This window comes from Caenorhabditis remanei, chromosome III (assembly GCF_010183535.1).
Source record: "Caenorhabditis remanei strain PX506 chromosome III, whole genome shotgun sequence".
Taxonomy (NCBI): domain Eukaryota; kingdom Metazoa; phylum Nematoda; class Chromadorea; order Rhabditida; family Rhabditidae; genus Caenorhabditis; species Caenorhabditis remanei.
Window position 1 is genome coordinate 9885387 of NC_071330.1, and position 20847 is coordinate 9906233.

At 38.8% G+C, this 20847-nt stretch overlaps 3 protein-coding genes across 3 annotated transcripts; 2 read left to right on the forward strand and 1 right to left on the reverse strand.

The window, feature by feature from the left end:
- Positions 1 to 9235: 9235 nt before the first annotated feature.
- On the forward strand, positions 9236 to 13237 carry GCK72_010393 (uncharacterized protein; the record flags this gene model as incomplete). Its single annotated transcript, XM_053727836.1, has 7 exons — positions 9236 to 9268; positions 9316 to 9397; positions 9610 to 9824; positions 10256 to 10394; positions 10440 to 12497; positions 12546 to 12895; positions 12941 to 13237. 7 exons carry the CDS (start codon positions 9236 to 9238, stop codon positions 13235 to 13237), a joined length of 3174 nt encoding a protein of 1057 aa, XP_053587413.1.
- Positions 13238 to 15055: 1818 nt separating this feature from the next.
- On the forward strand, positions 15056 to 16288 carry GCK72_010394 (uncharacterized protein; the record flags this gene model as incomplete). Its single annotated transcript, XM_003110661.2, has 5 exons — positions 15056 to 15148; positions 15203 to 15735; positions 15780 to 15843; positions 15890 to 16120; positions 16169 to 16288. The coding sequence occupies 5 exons, from the start codon at positions 15056 to 15058 to the stop codon at positions 16286 to 16288; spliced, it is 1041 nt and encodes a 346-aa protein (XP_003110709.2).
- Positions 16289 to 16538: 250 nt separating this feature from the next.
- GCK72_010395 (uncharacterized protein) lies at positions 16539 to 19203 on the reverse strand (the record flags this gene model as incomplete). The annotated part of the gene is made up of 9 exons (XM_053727837.1): positions 16539 to 16667; positions 16715 to 16892; positions 16940 to 17251; positions 17297 to 17511; positions 17589 to 17835; positions 17882 to 18132; positions 18176 to 18687; positions 18732 to 18939; positions 19090 to 19203. 9 exons carry the CDS (start codon positions 19201 to 19203, stop codon positions 16539 to 16541), a joined length of 2166 nt encoding a protein of 721 aa, XP_053587414.1.
- Between the last annotated feature and the right edge of the window lie 1644 nt (positions 19204 to 20847).

Sequence of the window (20847 nt, forward strand, 5' to 3'; positions counted from 1 at the left end):
GTCTTTGACTTTGTTGGTATCTGTTTGTACTCTTTTAATGGTCCAGCTTGAATTATTTCCCACCGGGAACCATATAAGAATGAGTCTTTCAGTTAGAAACTATTATCAGAGAATTGAAACAAATTGTGCAACAAAAAGAGACAGTAAGACACAATGGCGATTTACCGCTTTTGTGATTCTTTATCTATTTCCGTGAAGAGTACGCTCAGAGAGAAAGAGCATGTTTGATTGCGGCACTTGAGGCAGATATGAGAGAGAGTGCTCAGAAACAACATTTTGTCATTTTACTGGTTCTGTTTTTACACGAGACAGGTACACACACAATTACTGGATTTGAAATTAACAGAAAAAGAGAAAGAGAACAAAGAAAAAAGTGTTCTTCGAGTACTTTCTCATCTATTTGTTTCTAAGGGTTTAAAACTTTTGAAGATCAAAAAACGACAATGGAAATCTCTGTGAAGATATATTCGAAAATGAAAACAAGAAAAAATAAATAGAAAAAGTTGGAATTCATTGAAGTGATACTCACGAATTGACCGAGAAACAAAGAAAGTGTCAAATTTCAATGAGCATGCTCAGTTTATTATATGAATCAACATCGATACGATACTCGATGGGAATCGCCTAAATTCAACCTTTCCATAAGTTATTTTCCTTTTTCCTCATTGTTTAGAGGGATTTCAAATAGTTGAGAGCTAACAAAAAACTAGAAATATTTTAAAAAATACCGTACTATTTTGAGCCAACCAAAACATAAAGGAATGCTTTTGGGAAAACATTTATTGAGTAACTGAACATCAGAGGGCATTACAAAAGTATATTGGTCGATAGATTTCTCTTTCGATGAAATTTTAATTTATTCCAGTTCAAGAGGTTCTTTTTTGATGAATTCGTGTAATGTAAAGGTGCATAATCCATTTCGAATGTTCCTCCGTTGTTGCGTATTCTGTACGGTTTGAATATGTTATCTGCATATTTAGAAATAGCAGAGACTCGGTCGAAAAGTTTAGGAGAACTATTATATATATAAATATCACACTCTTACCTCCTGGGTGAGATATATGTTGGCAAGGAGATATCGAATTCTCAATTGAATTTATTTATTTATTTTTGCCAAAAGCATCATATTGTGTTCAGGAGCTCAACTTTATTTTTACAAAGTTCGACGAATTTAATTGATTTGCCAATTGATTCTGAATTCAGTAATTGAGCTAATCTTTTCATATCCATTAATAACAACTTCACTCGACTCGTTTCTCAGGGAATTTTGAGCGATTCGCCCCTTTGGGCGATTTGCCCACCAATTGGGCGGCCGTGCCCACCCGGGTTGAGCACTACCGCCCAAATCAAGGGCGAATCGCCCAACGTGTGATGTTTTTAGCGCTCGCTTTCCTTGCCGATTCTCATATATTTTGCTTGTAAAAAACAGAAGGCAGTTATTGTTTTCATCAATATTTATTAATTCAATTAAAAAGAAAAAATTTATCAAGTCTCTGGCACTTCTTTTTGTTGTTGGCTGTAGGAGGAGTTGGTGATTCAGAGAAAACCATCGATTCACGAATTGGTGTGGGAGTATGGTTTCATGATGATCCGTATTCATCGGGGAGAAATCTGTAATATGAATTATGAAAGCATGAAAAGTTAGAACCATATAACATTTGGTCCTCTTTGAAATCTTTTTTCACATCAACCGGCGGATCACTTGCAGAAAGAAACGATTTAGCAGAGTGGACATTTTGAAAAACATATTTTCATAAATTTCGCGAGCGTTTTTGCTCTATCAAAGTACACTAACCTCAATTAGAAATTCATCCTCGAGGTATGAGTTGCAGATTGAGCAACTAACGCGGTTGTTGCTCACAACCAAAAAATGACCCCCTATCCTTTCCGACGAACAATTTTCTGAAATTTTAATCGTGTTTTTTAGATTAATTTGTGTAATTTTTCACTTACAAACATCTCTTCTTCTATCGAATGGTGTTCTTTTTTCATATTCATAACGGAATAGTGTCTTTGAAACAAAGAATTAATACAGAATAATAATGAAAAACAAAGAAAAATTGAAATGATTTTTCCAGTACGAAAGAGCGCGTGTTCATTAACTGGGCGAATCGCCCTACAAATGGGCACTTCGCCCTGCCCCACCACTCTTCCACTCTCAATTCTACAATCTTACCGTCGCCCAACCCTCGCCCACTGGGCACTTCGCCCAAAACGCCGGCTATTCGCCCTAAATGAAGGCACATCGCCGATACTGTAGGCAATTCGCCTCCTTTATGCCCACCTGATGCCCAACCCTTGCGGAAAATTCCCTGAGTTGGAACTGAACGTGTTTATACACATAGTAAGAAGTAATTCAATTACAATTAATTTCTTGTTCTTATTCGATAACCCAAATCAGAAAAGAAACGAAACATAACCTCCAGTCATGATTTTTTATGTGGCCGAGGTGGGACAGTAACTTCAAGTTTTTATATTTTTGTAGCAGTTCTCATTAGAGTTTCATTCGATTCAATTTATAATTGCCAACTGATTTATTTCAGTAATCAATTCCAGATCGTTCGTCAATCTTCTTTCGTTCAATCCCTACAAAAGAACATAAAGAATTCAAAGTTTCTTTCAAAAAAATTCCTATCATTTGTTATCATTCCTTCTTTCTCACTCAGACATCAGAAAAAACTTTCTCCCGTATCATGTAACAACTCCTCACTCAAAGCAGATAACCAATAACACACAAATCTATCTCCTGAGTTGTTTTTGTTTGACTCAAATCGTTCCACTTTCTTGCTGATCTATCCACCAATAGCAAACACAACTCAATCACAAAAATAACACAGATTGGCATGTGGAAACTTCTTCCCTGATCTAGGAGAGTGAGAGACTAAAGTATTTTATATGAAACAGCTGCATGTCTCAAGGAAAAAGAAGAAGAAGAAGAAGAGGAAAACAATTGTCTTTGAAGATTTGGAAAAATCGAAGCATGACAAGACGATGAAATGTGGTGTGATTTCGGAGGAAGTTATATGCCTTGTCAGACCTTTCAACTTGGATCACAAAAAAGTTCAACTGAGTTCATCACTAATCAAGAAAAAAGTGCCAAGAAAAAAAAACAATTCAGAAAAATTCAAAAGAACACTACCGGCCCGAAAGGTTTAGGATTTTTCCACTTTTCAGCAGAGAATGGTTTTTTAAATAGTGCATCACGATGACGCAGATTTATTTTTTGAGTAATGGTTGATCTTTCTGTATTCAAACTCCTTGGACATCTGGTTGAAAGGTAAATTGCTTCCATTAAAAATCAGCAATTCCAACCGTTTTTTGATGCATTCGAAACATGACAGTTTCAACTCAATCTCTGGTAACAATCGCACTGTCTGCTTACAAATCTTTTTTAGCGTGCAAATCTGAAAATAAAACTCTTCTAAACTAAAAAGTCTATTTCTTCATAAGATTATAGGTTTCAAATAAACATATAGTTTATGTAGACTCAATGCACTACCAACTGTCAGAAATAAAATACCCCAAAATTCGAGAAACTTTTCAATCCCTTTCACATTTCCTCCGAGTATAAAGCCTAGTGTTCAAGTTTTTTCGCTTCTTTTCGTCGATTTTTTCTATGAAATGAGGATCTAATTGTCAAGTTCCCAACTGGTTGAACATGTGGCATTTACATATGCTTTTCTCTTCTTTTTTCTTCTTTTTTCTTTTCATTTTTCTCGCTTCAAAGTCTTGTTTTATCTGTTCCTCGGATATACAAAGTAACCAAAGGAGACGCCGAATATCTCACAACTTCATTCGGTTCCTTTTCTTCTTTTCATCGTTTTCATTTTCTTAAAGTTTACACTGAAGAACTCCAGAATCTTCTTCTTCTTTTTCTTTTTTCTTTTCTTTCGTATCACACTGTATCTGTTTTCAGTGGCAAACACAGATAAACTAAAAAGAGATTCAGAGTTTGAAAGAGATATATTGAGAGCAACAGAAAAAAAGGGATAGAGACCATATGTCGGGAGATAAAGGTATTGGAAAAAGATATCGTCGTTTGGGATATCGTCTCGAACCAGGAGCAGAGTAACACATAGACGTGGCAGTGTGTGTAAAGTGACGCATGAAAATTGATGAGAGGAAAAAGAAGAAGGAGATGAAGACGTGATGGATCAGGTTGCAAAAAGGTATTTGGAACACGAAAAGATATTGAAAGAGGAATTGGATTACATTACGGAAGGAGATCGAAAACATTCAGAAATATTCTCTTCGGATTCAGATCATTGAAGATTCACTCCAGATTCTGATTGATTTTGTCTGTATATTATGAAAATAATGTCAAAAAATTGGTTTTTTCATTTCTTTCCAAGTTTTTCGTTGGTGCGAAGTGCAATTCAGTCTAGATGAACTTGAGAAAGTGCATGTTCTCTAGAACCTTGCATTATAATCAAGAATTCGAGGTCCATTATACATATAAAGAAGCCAAAGAAGCTGAAATTATCACAACAGGTGATTCTTTATTTACATTTCTGAATTAAGTATTATTCTGAAAAGAAACGTCACGAATCTCAAACTTTATCTGAATTTGGAAAAGATGAATGACATCATCAGAAAATGTATTTACTCATAAATGAGTAGTTTTTTATGGCTCTCAGAAATCGTTTCCGGTTTTTCTCAGTTTTTGTTTCAAATAGAAACCCTCCAATGTCATTTTCTCAAACTCCTGGACTTTGTACTCTATTGTTCTGATTTTCCGGAAGTAGGAGTTTCCGGACTGATTTTTATGAATTATATAATTATTATCAGTCTCTTTCTCATTACTTTAAATCGTCCAGAATCATCGATTATAGTTTCTTTAATACTGGAATTCATTTCTGTTTTAGACTAGAAAAACTAGAAAAGAACTATGTTCATTCAAAAGATCAAAACTGTCATTTATTGTTTTTTATCACCTAAATTAATTGAGAATATCTGTGATAAACACTTCACACTTTCAAAAAATGAGACAATTTACGTAATAAAGTGCACCGATTTACGTCGTTACTGTCTTGATGATCAATGGTTTGTGACGCAGTCTTTCGATTTATCAGCAAGCACTTTTTATATTCTTATCACCTCTTCCACCCACAATTTTCATCTACATTTATTGATAGTATGTCTCTGATTTTTTTTCTTTCTTTTTCTGTCAATCCTATCTCTGCCATCATTTTGTCAATTGACCTGTGTGCTCAACTTTGATAAATTGCGCCTGTTGGCTTTTCTTTTCTCAACAAAATCCGCAAGTCGTTTCATCTCTTTTTCTATCTCTTTTTTCTTCTTTCAAATAATAATCGACTTGTTTTTACGCTGAAAAAAAAATCGAAGAACGAGATTCCCAAGAGATTTCCAAGTTTTCGAATGAAATATATCATCATCTCGTGGTGGGAACGAGCATTCTCGAGATCTCGAGAATATTCTCCAGAATTCAGAAAAAGTTTGCTGTCATCCAATCGGTTTTTTACAGAAGTCGTTTAAATTTTTCAAAGATTCACAATAGAATCCCAGAATGAGTTGAGCAAGTTATTATGGACTAGATTCATGAGGATTAAATGGAACATCCTTTTGTCAGAAGGCGTAGCAATTCTGAAGTTCAGAAAAACCGAAGAAGAAGTGCGGGCCTCATTCTATATCTTTCTTCTCCCTCTCTCTTTCGTTTCCAAAACTTTCTTTCGATTTTTTCCATGAAAATGTCGTGTTTTCATTATTTTTGTCTTGGAATATGAGCCAGATTCTTTCCGGATTTCTCTTCTTTATTTCTAATAAAATTGTGAGTGTTTCTCTTCAAAGTGAAATATAAAAGCATCTGTCTTTTATCGCTATGAGACTAAAGAACTTTGAAAAAAGACGAGTCTCTCTCTTTTCTTACTACTTTGAAAGAAAAAAGAGCAGGATAATCATTTCAAGAACACAATCAGAACACGTGCAAATGGCTCCTGACCATTATCACATGCTGTTTAATATCAAAACAATACAGTTTGAATCACACGTCGTTTCCTCCTTGTAATCAGTTCCCCTATTTTATTAATAACTTTTTCGAATTCGTTTCAAATTAAGTATTTTTTTTTAATATCTGGATGAAACTCTGACCTGTCCCCGAAACTCTCAAATATTTACAATCCGACTGGGTTTAGGTGTGAAAAGAATTGTCGTCATTTGAGGGGATTTGAGGGTTGAAATGAAAGGAAAGTATTCGATTTTAGCAAAAGAGACGAAGATAAAGTTAGAGATCCCTCTCCTCGTATTATATTGTTTGCTTTTTCCCAAGATATCTTGGATTTATCAATCATTATTTGTCAACCTGTCGCCACCGGTGCGCTGCTCCCACGCCTGATTTGATTTCGATTCGAGTTGCGTAGTTGAAAGCCTGAATATTTTGAGAAAAAATCTGACAGTTTTCTTTTTTTCTCCAAAGTCGACAGTGTTTCTTAATTTCTCTTCTTCAGTGGAATTCCATTTGTGTTGAAAATTATATAGATACCGTAATCTAAGTGGTTGGTTTCGAATTCGGTCGTCTTCAGTTTGTTTTTTTTTCTTTGAATCATTTCTCACTAGTATCACTAGGATATCCCTTCAGCTACCGTAATCTGTTTCTTTTTCTCACTCTCATTCGTTACTCTGATCCATTCTCATTTCACGTGAACCTCTCAGATCTTTCTTTTTTGTTTTGCCGGTAAGTCCCGCCTTCTGCCAACTTGTCTTCTCTCGTCTTGAGCTCATTCAATCACGCCACGACCCCTTCTACCCCCGACAGATGCTCATTGTCTCTACGCATCTTCAACTCTAACACTATTTCGTCTTCCGCATTCACTCCATTCAAAAAGCAAGCAAAAAGGGGAGTTTAGACTGAAGACGGATCGAACTTGTTTTTGGTCCAAACAAAAACAGGGTTGCTTCTTTTGCAGTTCACTTCCATGCGATATTTCTTTTCTCGAGCAGATCTTTTCCTCCTTCTACTATTCTTTGCATTTCTATGTTTCTTCCCGCCAAACACTTTTATTGATAATTTGATTACGCACAGAGTTCTTCGGTATTCTTTCCAACGCGCCGTTAGATGATAATGTTTCGATGGCACGCGCCTAACAGTACATGACAAGGACGGATTATTATTGATCGATTGAATGCAAGAAACAAGAGACTCAATTGTGTGTGTATTTATGCACATTTGGAGTCCAGCCAGCAGCTGTCAATCTATTACTAGGGAAACGGAGGAGGAAGGAAGGAGTGAGGGACCTTATCGAACACGCTTCTCCAATGGGTCGTTCTTTGTTTCTTCCTCCTCAATGCACTCTACACTGCTCTCACAAACTAATAAATTCATAGACTCCGCTTCTGCTCAATTTCCAGCCTTCTATCAACCCTATAATTTCTCGCGCGTCTTGAGATAGAGGAAAGTGATGATGACGTTTAAACCGAAAAATAACATCCGTTGAAGTCGTAAGTCTTCAGCTCTTTCTCAGTTTTAAAATCTCATTTTAAGCCGATTCCCTTTGGATGGAGTTTTTTTTTCCGAAACAAGCAGATGATGTATTTTACTCTCAAACTGAACAAAATTGTTGTTATCACTCCGTGTTTACCTTCACTCTTCACACCGTGATGACCCTCTCTAGAAAAACAGATCAAGTCTGGGTGGGTGCACAACCTATATGGAGGAAGTCTTATCAAAACTTTTCAACTCGCGACTCTTCGTCACACATTCTGGGTTTCTTTACTTTCTATGTAGGTCACAAAAATGATGATGCAGTTTGTGGGTCGTCTTTCTTTCGTCGCACCTCACAATCTTCGTATGTTCTCGACGTTTCCATCAATTCTTCCCTTTTTTGTCTGTGCATACACCAGATTCTACGCGCAACTACACACTCTCTTTCGGTATTACTACACGTCATCGTTCGTAGTCTACCTACTATTTCACCACTAGCCCACATTATTTCGCGTCTATTGATTATTGAAATGTATTCCGATTTCATGTTCATGGTATTGTATATCTCATCTCTCATAGTTGTCTTTTACTATTTAGGCCCAAAAATAAAAATCAAGAAAGGTTCTTGATGACCGACTGCCATTATCTATTTCTCGTCAACTTGATAAAAGAACTGGTTGCCTTTAAGTGACGTTGTACTGTGTCAAGAAATGATCGAAATTGATTCCGATCATGCCATTCTTTTCGATTCGCACTTTCTGTTCCATTCTGTCTATCTACCACCACCCTATCCATTCTCTCTTTTTCTCTCTCTCACTTTTCCCTTTTCTGTTTCTCAAAATACGATCAACTTTTTGTATATGCTGGCATCTAATATTGAGACTCCGCGAATGTCCGAGCAAAAGATGAGAGAGTTTACAAACAAAATCGGAAAAAAGTCGAGTCACCAAATAATGAAATTTATCCACTAACAAGATAGAAACATCATTGTTCAGTTTCTCGGTTTACCGACGAAGTTATCTGTAAATCTAGTTTTCATCTGAAGGCTTAATTCAGTTGACTCCACAGAAACCTCACTTATGAAACATTGATGATTTTTTTAAAAAGTTTTTAAGGTTCCTAGTTTTTAGTGTCTGCATCTATCCAATTTTCCTCGTTTTGTTCAGGGAGAAAAATTTTTCAAGATTTTTTTCGTATCTTCTGGTGTCAGTCTTTATATCGCTGAAATTTTATTCTCGTAGGACCACTGTCTGCTTTATTACACATAGGACTAAAGGTCACCACCGCTGTCGTAACACAAAGTCGATTTTATGTGTTATCCGCTTGATTTTGTTCCAAGCGACGTCCCCGTGCCTTCATCTTTTGAGCTGTGCTTGAGCTCACTCCGGAGAATGGAGCACTGCCTCGTCAGGTTCCCGGCTCCCTTCGATGTCGTCGAGAGATGGCGCGAGAGGAGAAACGGGAGGCGCTTCTTCCCGCTGGTCTGTCTGATCTCTCTGCGAATGCTACCTAATCTCTCTAACTTCTCCATCTGAATCTCCTCTCCAACCCGTTATTTCTCGATGTAAAGAGATGTTTTTATTTTCATTCTACTTTACACACCCAGGTCCTGCCGCTGGCAGCACATCAGTAGGCACGGGCTGTGTGCTCGGGCTCCTGCCACCGGCGACCCTTCTTCTTCGCTTCATCTTTTCCTTATCATTCACATATTATTCGTTACTTTCTAACATGAAACATAGCCTTATATAATTCTGTTTAATTTCAGAAGAAACAACTACTTGGGTTACTGCCGTCAACATGGAGGACGCGCATTCCAAAGACGCCGAGGAGGTAAACCAATTTTACTTATAAGAACAACTTAATCTACTGGTTTACAGGTGTGTAAATTCTTCGGCACGGGTCCAGAAGGATTATCTGAGCAGCAAGTTGAAACACTGAGGAAGAAATATGGAGAGAATGGTAAGATTTTAACCCACTACTAACTCAGAGGTTTGCAGTCTCAGGTTTTTGCCTAAGCTTTGTTCTAACTCTTACAGTTGGCTTTTACTTGCAGTTTTTGTTTCATCATCAACAAAATTTCAGTTCTATTGTTACTTTTTCAAGTTTTAGAAATATGTTTGCTTTTGGACTTCCAGTTTTTGATAGTTGAAAAACATCTTCTCTTGTTTCAGAACTGCCTGCCGAAGAAGGAAAGTCCCTATGGGAGCTCATCCTTGAACAATTCGACGATCTCTTAGTAAAGATTCTCCTCCTTGCTGCCATTATCTCCTTTGTCCTCGCCCTTTTTGAAGAACACGAAGATCAAACAGAAGCAGTAACAGCATTCGTGGAACCGTTCGTCATTCTTCTTATTCTTATTGCCAACGCTACCGTCGGAGTGTGGCAGGTGAGACAAAAACACATCACGAGACGCGAGAAAGCACAGTTGTTTTCTGTGTTATAGATCGAAGAAAAGAACTGAGGAATAATGTCTTTTTGACTTGTTGTTGGGGTTGATGGTGAGAGATAGGTAAAACCCAACGACGACAGGGAAGAGTGTAACGGGCGGTCCAAAGTGAAAAGGGAAGACTGCTCTTTGTGCCTGGGTTTCGAAAAAAAAGAAGAAAATGATGAAGAAAAAAGAGAAGTGTGCGTCATGAGCAGTGCATTTACGTACGCGAGAGCTGATTTTGAAAAAAAAAAGAAGAGAAGGGATCCGTGAGCGAGTGGCAAATGGCGCGAGAAAAGTGATGGATGAGGTCTCCCGAATGTACTTTTCTGATCTGAATTAGCCGCCAATTAGCCACCACAAGATATCTAATAAGTTTTTCCTTCTAGGAGCGAAATGCCGAATCTGCCATCGAAGCCCTCAAGGAATACGAACCAGAGATGGCCAAGGTCATTCGTTCCGGACACCATGGAATCCAAATGATCCGCGCCAGAGAACTTGTGCCAGGAGATCTAGTCGAAGTTTCTGGTAATATATAACTTCGATTTTCGAAGATTCATTTTTCTTTTTCAGTCGGAGACAAGATCCCAGCCGATCTCCGTCTCGTGAAGATCTACTCCACTACCATTCGTATCGATCAGTCTATTCTCACCGGAGAATCAGTTTCTGTCATCAAGCATACTGACTCCGTTCCAGATCCACGCGCTGTCAACCAGGACAAGAAGAACTGTCTCTTCTCCGGTACCAATGTTGCCTCCGGAAAGGCCCGCGGAATTGTTTTCGGGACCGGACTGAACACAGAAATCGGAAAAATTCGTACTGAAATGGCCGAGACTGAAAATGAGAAAACTCCACTTCAACAAAAGTTGGATGAATTCGGAGAGCAGCTCTCCAAAGTCATCTCTGTTATTTGCGTTGCTGTCTGGGCAATTAACATCGGACATTTCAACGATCCAGCTCACGGAGGATCCTGGGTTAAAGGAGCCATTTATTACTTCAAAATTGCCGTTGCTCTTGCTGTCGCCGCTATTCCAGAGGGACTTCCAGCCGTTATCACCACTTGCCTCGCTTTGGGAACCCGTCGTATGGCTAAGAAGAATGCTATTGTCAGATCTCTTCCATCTGTTGAAACTCTCGGATGCACATCTGTTATCTGCTCTGATAAGACCGGAACTCTCACCACCAACCAAATGTCAGTTTCCAAAATGTTCATCGCTGGAAACGCTTCGGGAGATAACATCAACTTCACTGAGTTTGCCATCTCTGGATCTACTTATGAACCAATCGGAAAAATTACAAACAACGGACGTGAAATCAATCCGGCTGCTGGAGAGTTCGAATCTTTGACTGAATTGGCAATGATCTGTGCTATGTGCAACGATTCTTCTGTTGACTACAATGAATCAAAGAAACAATACGAGAAGGTCGGAGAAGCTACAGAGACTGCTCTCATTGTTCTTGCCGAGAAATTGAACGTGTTCGGTACCTCAAAAGCTGGACTCTCACCAAAGGAGCTTGGAGGAGTTTGCAATCGTGTCATTCAGCAAAAATGGAAGAAAGAATTCACTCTTGAATTCTCCCGTGATCGTAAATCCATGTCGGCCTATTGCCTCCCAGCCACCGGGGGATCTGGAGCTAAGATGTTCGTGAAGGGAGCCCCAGAAGGAGTTCTTGGAAGATGTACCCACGTCAGAGTCAACGGACAGAAGGTTCCACTTACATCTGCCATGACTCAGAAAATCGTTGATCAATGTGTACAATACGGAACTGGAAGAGATACTCTTCGTTGCCTTGCTCTTGGAACCGTTGACACTCCAGTCAGCGTCAGCAGCATGAACCTTGAAGACTCGACTCAATTCGTCAAGTACGAACAAGATATCACTTTCGTCGGAGTCGTTGGAATGCTTGATCCCCCAAGAACAGAGGTGATGGATTCAATCAAGGCTTGCAACCACGCCGGAATTCGCGTTATCATGATTACTGGAGACAACAAGAACACCGCAGAAGCTATTGGAAGAAGAATTGGACTTTTCGGAGAGAACGAAGATACCACCGGAAAATCTTACACTGGACGTGAATTCGATGACCTTCCACCAGAGCAACAATCCGAAGCTTGCCGTAGAGCCAAACTTTTCGCCCGTGTCGAGCCATCCCACAAGTCCAAGATTGTTGATATTTTGCAATCCCACGGAGAGATCACCGCTATGACCGGAGACGGAGTCAATGATGCCCCTGCTTTGAAAAAGGCCGAAATCGGAATTGCTATGGGATCTGGAACCGCTGTCGCTAAGTCTGCCTCTGAAATGGTTCTTGCTGATGACAACTTCGCCTCCATCGTATCTGCTGTCGAAGAAGGACGTGCCATCTACAACAACATGAAACAATTCATCAGATATTTGATTTCTTCCAACGTCGGAGAAGTCGTGTCCATTTTCATGGTTGCTGCACTTGGAATTCCAGAGGCTCTTATTCCAGTCCAACTTCTTTGGGTCAACTTGGTCACTGACGGACTTCCAGCTACCGCTCTTGGATTCAACCCACCAGATCTCGACATCATGGACAGACACCCACGCTCAGCCAACGACGGACTTATTTCTGGATGGCTCTTCTTCAGATACCTCGCTGTTGGAAGTAAGCTTAAATTTTGTTAAAAATCATGATTTATAATTTCCATTGCAGCATACGTCGGTGTTGCTACTGTTGGAGCTTCTATGTGGTGGTTCCTCCTGTATGAGGAAGGACCACAAATCACTTACTACCAACTCACTCACTGGATGAGATGCGAGATCGAGCCTGATAACTTCGCCGACCTTGATTGTGCCGTGTTTGAAGATAATCATCCAAACGCCATGGCTCTCTCAGTTCTTGTAACCATCGAAATGCTCAACGCCATCAACTCACTTTCTGAGAACCAATCTCTCTTCGTGATGCCACCATGGAAGAATATCTGGCTCATGGCTGCCATTACTCTTTCGATGTCTCTTCACTTCGTTATTCTCTACGTTGACATCATGGCCACCATTTTCCAGGTGAGAATATATTAATTGTTTCAATATTTAAAACTCATTTTTCAGATCACCCCACTCAACGTGGTCGAATGGGTCGCTGTGTTGAAGATCTCATTGCCAGTGCTTCTTCTTGATGAAATTCTCAAGTTCATCGCTAGAAACTATATCGATGGTAAGCCGGAAACGACAGGAGCGAAAGCGCGAAGCGCTATTTCGTTAATCGCCTGGGTTTCCGTTACTCTCGCCTACTTCGCATGGATGTTGGGCCCGTACGCCGAGCTCATCAACCATGCTCTTGTCGGTCCATCTGTTGATCCGTCGAAATTCGACACGATCGCCGCAGAGAAACATAACGAATTGTGATTGTTTCATGCTAACTTCTCCTCAATCAACTTGTGATGATTTTCTCTTTTCCTCTAATCATTTTCCAATGGGCCTACTCCTTTGCAGTGTGTGAACTCAACCATAATCCTCCGTGTAATACATACTTTATAGGATTTTTCCCATTGCTCATTGTATTCAGTCCAAAAAGATTTACCTATTGTATGTCAGAGTACCCTTTAAACCCCCTTCAAACGGATTACGGTCACCAAACTTTTCATGAGTCTAGCCAATTCAGAACATCTCTCCCGTCGTCAATGTAACCTTTTTTCTCATGTTTTTTCTCTTAATAATTGTTTTGTTTTCATTTCAATGTCTACCCTTCTTGTCCTCTGAAATTATATGTCTTCCCATAATAATTTATTATTATCTACATTTGTTGCGTGTGAAAGGGATTTCACAAATAAAGAGATCCTAATATTGCTATCCTTTCCGAGTGTCTATTGCTAACCCTTTTTCATCCGATTGTTGTTCAGGGATGGTTCTGATCTTTCTTCTTTTACCGAATGGTGTGCACTCGTCTTGCGACATATAACCTGCGTCCATCTGTCAAACCAAGTGGAACAGGAAACTTTGGGACCGTTTTCATGAAAAGTAAAAATGAATGTTTATTTCAGTTGAAGCTCCAGCCAAGGACAAGCGCGATTAAATACCAAAAGAGAGTTCAGTTTTCTGAGTTCTCCCGCCTGTTCGTCATCATCTCAATCTTTTTCTTTCAACTCTTTCATCATTTTTCTTCATGTCTCATTTTTCCTTTTCTCCCTCATTTTAGTACGATCGTTTCGTTTCGAAACTTCGAAATCGGAAAGGTCTCTTCTAGAGAGCACCCGATTCTTCTCCTCTTGCTCAATTTCTCGTTTTCTCTATCATTCTTTTTTGCTGTTTTTACTCTTCTTCATCTTGTTGACGGTGATCAAACACTTTTGAAATTTTTTGTTAGAATTACATACATTTCCTTTAGGATACTAAACTTCTAAATTCGTGTACTTTCCTTTCTCAAATTCGATTATAATTTGTGTTCTTCTCAGTGTGTCGATGGAATAAAAAAGTTTTAAAATTTTAATATGTCAAACAGAGCTCAAATTTCAACATTCAGGTTGTTTCAGATGTTTTTTTGAATATAAATATGCGAGAACACTTGTTCATCTAATTCGAGCACTTTTCCTACAGTAATCACACAGTGAATGATAGAAACAAGAGAAAATTATAAAAATTACTTGATAACATATGGAGAAAACGTGGAAATCTTGTGGATCGAATAGATGCGAAAATTGTATTATTTCTATTTTATATCCATGTGGAATTGAAAAACAAATGAAACTGAATTCAATTATCTTTATATCAACTTCTGCGTTAGCTGTCGTGTTTGCTCAAACTCAAAATGTCAGTTCGATTGAGCATCTTTTGTAGAAAGTCGGTTTGTTACAGTTAAAAAATGGATCGACTACTTCAATACCAACCACAGTTTTGGTGACACCATCTACAGCACTTCCGACTTCCAATTCAACAGTTTCTATCAGTTCAACTTCATCTTCTATTAATTCAACAGATGAATTGCCTATCTGTTCTCAATATTTGCTCAGAAATGGGACAACAGTTTCAAAATGTGCATTTTCATTGAAAATTCCTCCCGCAACTCATAAATATATTGGAGTGTTTATCATATTTTGTTTTATTTTTGGACAAACAATTCATTATTTTTACCTGGAAGAGAAGAAAGCAAGAGTTAGTTTGAATTATTTTCAACTAAAAATTTAAATGAAACGAATTTAGGAGTTGAAAGAAAGTGCAGAAGTTGAGATGAATCCAAATCAAGAACCAATCGATGAACACAATGCAGAACAAGAAGAAGATCGAAGAGTTCGACTTGCTTATGGAATGCCAACGAATACGGTACATTTTTGAAGTTGAATATAAGCAAATTTCGTTTTAAAATTATATTTTTAGTATCTAGTTGAAGAGAGCAAAACCCCAGCTGGAAAAGTGACAACAGTTTTCGAAAAACGGCATAAACCGATTCCCCATATAATAACTCCTGCTCCGGGAGCAACATCTATAAATGGTTTATATGAAAGTCGAACGAAAACAGTGAAAAAAGAAGAAGCAATGATATGTCAAATACATATAACAGCTGATAAATGGGGAAGAGGAAAAGAGTTAATATCACTCATAAATGATACAGATGTACCTCCGACGTTGGGAAGTTCAGAAGAAAAAGCGAAATATGCAATGGAATTAGTGCAGCAACATGTCGAGAAAATGACTGAACAGAAAGTGTTTTTACATGGATTTCTGGAAGAAAGAACACGAATTTTATGTGGATCAGAGAGTCTCGAATCAGAAGTTTTCAGTGAAGTTCGATTGGAATTGAAACTTGAGATGACTGAACCAGTTCATCTGCTAATGAGCGTTTTCTCTGTAAAAGTAGAACCACAAATAGTGGAACAATCAAAGACAGGACTACCTGCTAGGGTTTCAGAGTTAGTTTACGAGTTCCTAATTTGCAAAATCATCTTTATTTCAGACTCACATCGATTCCAAATAAAGAAACTCCGAAAGCTGAAGTTCCACCAACTCCAAGATCATTTGTGAGTATTTAGAAATCGTTTTATCTAATGAAATTACTTTATTTAGAAAAAAGGGAAATCTGCGGCAACTAACAGTTTAGAAGAAAAGCAACAAGGATCAAGTTCTCGTCCAAGTAAAATAACAATTGCAAGTGCGGATAAAAGAGAAAGAAGAGATTCATCGAAACGGAGGGGTTCAAAGAAATCAAGTGATTTATCACAGTTGGTTCCACTTCTACAACAGGTTCAATCCATACAAGGAGTTGAAAAAGCGCCCAAAGAAAGGCAGAGAACACCAGTAAGCTGACACTCAAGAAAATAAATATTTATTACTATCTGATTTCAGAAGGAATCCCCGATTCCAGCTACACCAGAAAAACCTTCTTCCGGGCAAATGCCTCCTGTTGTCAAAAAGAAAAAGAAAGAATCGACTTCTGGACAAGCGTCCAATTCTCTTCCGAGCTGACCATCTATCTGTAACAATTATGATACGATAAAATGATTCATTTTTTTCGCCGAGTAAACCATACATAAAAAGACCCGTAAACTATTCACAAGGGCTCACATAGGATAAATTAGAACAAACAAGCTATTCATGAGATAAAATACAATGATTGCAAAAACGGCGGATGGATATTAAAACCGAAAAGGGATGCTGCAAATAGGAAAAATAATGTTACATGAAGTGGGTAGACAAAATTAGCGTGTGTTGACGTTCAAACATTCTCAACAGCGGCACGAGTATTCGAGATTATTTGAGCAAGTTGATCGAGTTTGGCGAGACATTCCGCTTTTTGAGCTGCACTTGCGTCGGTTGATAGAACGGTGATCGATTCACGTGATAGCTGAATTAAAATAATTCACACATGTAGTTTCTTCAACGAATACTCACTTTTTCTGTCATGTCTTTAAGATTTCGGAAATGATCAGCTGCCAAACGACGGTGCTCCTGTTTTTCCGTTTCCTCGTCATAATCATCATCGGATTTATCGAGAGATGGCGGAATGAACAGTTCTTCGTCGCGGATTGGAGTAGCCTCGCCGCTTCCGTCAGCGCCCATTTCTTTTACCCTAAAAATCAGAATGTATTTAAATGAAATTGATGACAATTAACTGACCGATCTGCGTAGCGAAGTGTATTCAGAGTGTGATCACTGGACGAAATTCCAGGCGATATCATAGAAATCATCACTGTGCGTGACTTATCACCAATGAAACTGTCTCGAAGAACCATTGTTAGCTTCGACTGACGGAATGGGACGTGTGAACTGTTGCGAGCCATTCCTCGAATGCACTCCTTTAATGCAAGTAACGACTGATTGATGTTCGCTCCTTCTTTACGAGTATCACGATCACATTCTCTGGTGTCTTGTCCTCGTTCATTTCCTGCCAAATCGATCAGCGAGAACTTACCCCAAATTTTCTTTCCCCTGTAAATTCGGAATTAAATATTCGAATAAAATATATAAACATACTGCCTCAGAATTATCTGAAAGATTGCATGAGAACGTGAAGAATTAGCGTTGGCTGACGTTGTTCCAGCTGTTCGGACTAGTGTTCCTTTGTTGATCAATTCTAGAACGTCCCCTTCATTCATTGCTTGCTCTTCTTTCAATCCAACAACTTGAACTTTTTGCATTTTATCCTCAAGAACACGAAGCTCTGCTTTTTCATTGAGCAAGTCGAATGTCTAAAAAATCGTGTACATCTATACTTTAAAAAATTATTCATGGTAGGAGCTAATTTCTCAAAGTGTCCATTTCTTACCTTTGTTCCGTAAATTTCGAAAAACGCGCAATGAACGGAGAGATCCTTTCGACGGTACTGTGGTTGCTCGATCATACGGAAAACATCCCTTGCTGTCAAAGCATAAATTCCCATTGAAGCGTTTTGCTTTTTTCCAGAGAAGTCTCCGCCCATTGTGTGAGTTTTTCCAGAACCAGTCTGACCGTAGGCGAAACAAGTGGCATTACCGTTGTCAAAAATAGTTTTCACAAGTGGAGCAGCAGTGAATCTAAAATTCATGAATTTACAGTACAAACAAATTATTGAAACTATACCGGTAGACAAGTTCGTTGTTTGCGTACTCATCAAAAGAGTAGTCGAATCTAAACTTCTGATTGTCAAGGTACTTTGTCAAATCGACACGTGTCTGTGGTTGATGGAGAATGGTGATATCACGAGAAGGAATAGTGATAACATCTACTTCATTTTTCGTCAGCTCTTTTTTATTCAAAGGACGTTTTCTCACACAAACCGAAATGCGATTCTCATTCACACTGTCAAACATTCCAAGTGGGCGGTAGTCAATCTGAACAATTTTAATAACGTTTAATTTTAGAAATTCACCAAACCTGAGCCCTATAATTACGAATCATTTCGGCAAACGCAAAATTTCCGTTTGAAGGAGAAACTTCTTGCTGCGGATAAGATCGCGGACCATTTTTGGGAGACGGTGCCCGAGCGACGGGTGACGGAGCTCTTTGAGTGTTCATGTTTACCGGAGCCGATGGAGGAGCAGCTGGTTGTGGCATAACAGAACGTCTACTTGTTTGTTTCGGAACTTCAGCTGGTGCGGGTGTAACTGTAGGGTGAGATTCGAGTTTAGATGAAGAATTCACATTTGGTGCGAGAACCGAGCGAGCGGAAGGAGCTTTAGGAGCTGCAGGAACCGCGAATTTTTCCGTTTTTGGAGATGGCGCCCGTCGAACTGCTCTTTCAGTCGGAGATGTCGCGCGACGTGTAGAAGCCATCTTCTCCGTTGGCGATGGAGCACGACGAACAGGAGCTGCTGGTTTTTCAGTAGGAGATGATGATCGAAGAGGGACATTGAAAAGCCCAGACTGACGTTTGTTAGTAGCAGTATCTGAAACTTTTAAATTACTACCGAATTAATACTGTATTACTAACTGTTACTTTTAATATGATCTAACAAAAAAGTGTCGTCTTCATCCAATAGCATGTTTTGCATATTCGTATTCATTCTGTTGACTGCCGTTGACGTCTGAAGTGTTTTCTGAGGTGGTGGTGGCTGAACAGGTGTTGGCTTAGGAGTTTGCAGAGTTGGATTCAATTTCAGAAGTTCATCTAGTGAAGACTCTTTTCCTTTCGTCTCACCCTGAAAAAGAAAAGTACAAAACAATAGTCTTCCAAACGTAAAAATAAAATGCATGATTTTTGGTTGGGGACATAAAAAATGCATGGTTTTGTGATGAAGATAGCAGAAGGAAGCGGATGCGTGTTGACAAATTAGACCATTCTAGCTCACCTTCTCGTACCATTCGACCATAAACCGCCCGTTTGACTTCACTTCTGCGATTACTGCCCCGTGAATGCGGCCGTCACTCCTTTTGATCTCGACATGCATTCCAACCGCAATCATATTACCTGGAAATTATCAAGATGGATGAAATAATTTGAGTGGAAAATTGTATAACATAATTGATGAGAAACAATTGGAAAGTATTAGTCAGTTGAGATGTTATGAAATGGTGACACTGCGAGGACTGCTAGGGAAATTGGCGCGAAAATTGCGTTCGAAAGAAGAAGAGAGGAAAAGGGATGGAAGGGAAAGCAGGGAGCGAGGAAACGCAGGCAAGCGGTCGCTCGTTGGGCAGAGAATGTACGCGGGTCTGGACACACAAAGGAGTGCTTCTGCCTACGGATTATAACTAGAGACAGGAATTGTTTTAAGAAAAATATTTTAAAGGTTATGGGCCTATTCTTCGCAAGCAAAAACGTTTTTCGCTGTTTTTTTTTCGATTCACGGAACCAGAAAAATTTCCAATTTACGAGAAAAGGAAATCAGCGAAAAACTATTTTTCGCTGGCACATGCCTTTTTCGGCATCGCAGGTCTCGAAGCGAACGGTAGAAACACCAGCGAAAAACGTTTTTTGGCAAGCGCCAAGAATAGGCCCATTATGTTCTGGTGCTAATAGGAACACTCTTATATAATCACTCGTTTATTAGTGATTCTTGAATAATAGCATATCAGGGGGTAAGAGGGACAACAGATCCGAACGGGTCACGTTCCTTTATTTTTTCCAAAAAATAATTTCTAAATTCAAATGTACGCGCTCAATTTTGTTCCTCGCGTTGAGACCTGTTATTTTTCGATAGACAAAGTCCTTTGAATGGAGTACGGTAGATTTATGATTGGTTCAATATCAATTATCAAATCGACTTTTCTGTCAGTTTTTTTTCAGAACCTGAGTTAATAAAATAGATTTTGATCTAAATTTTTTGAATATTCAACGAACATAACCATTCTACACATCATTTTTTAAAGAAAAACCTAATGATTCAGAGCAAGAATTGTTTCGAATGATAAATATTCTACGTAACTTGAGAAAATGAAGGAACATGCTTGAACATAAATGAAGGAACATGCTTGAACAGAAAATGAAGGAACATGCTTGAACATAAATGAAAAAGAAGGATGTCCGAGAGGACGGGAAAGGCGCGGTTCCAATAGAGCTCGTGTTTCGCAATCAAGAATAGCCTGCAGGACCAAAAAGAGAGCCGGAAGACGTCGGAAACGAGAAGAAAAATGCAGTTTTCTGAATAGGACACAAGTCCACAAAAAGACAGAAAGAGACGGGACCACATACATTCTTGGTTATGAGCTTTTTTTTCGTATGTTGGTGGACAGGAAGTGAAAGGAAAGGATTATGATAGGGAGACGGGTGGGGCAAATGACGGAATTGTGAACAAGAAGAAGGAACCCGCTTCTAATGGAATCAATATATGAAATAAAATTATCTAGTAATCGATGAACAACGGTTTGAAAGACTCACTACAAGAAAGTTCAATTTCGATTTCGGAAGAACTGCTCCTTATTTTAGAAGAGGTTGGAATAGCAACGACTGAAGTTGTTTTCTGTTTCGTTTTTCTCGAAATTATCCACGGTTTTTCACGTCTATATGACCCAGATTCTTGCTTTACTCGACATGACATACAGCCGATCAGTTTCCGTCGACAGTGACTCATCAGATTATTTACGTGGTATCAAAATGAATTGAAGAA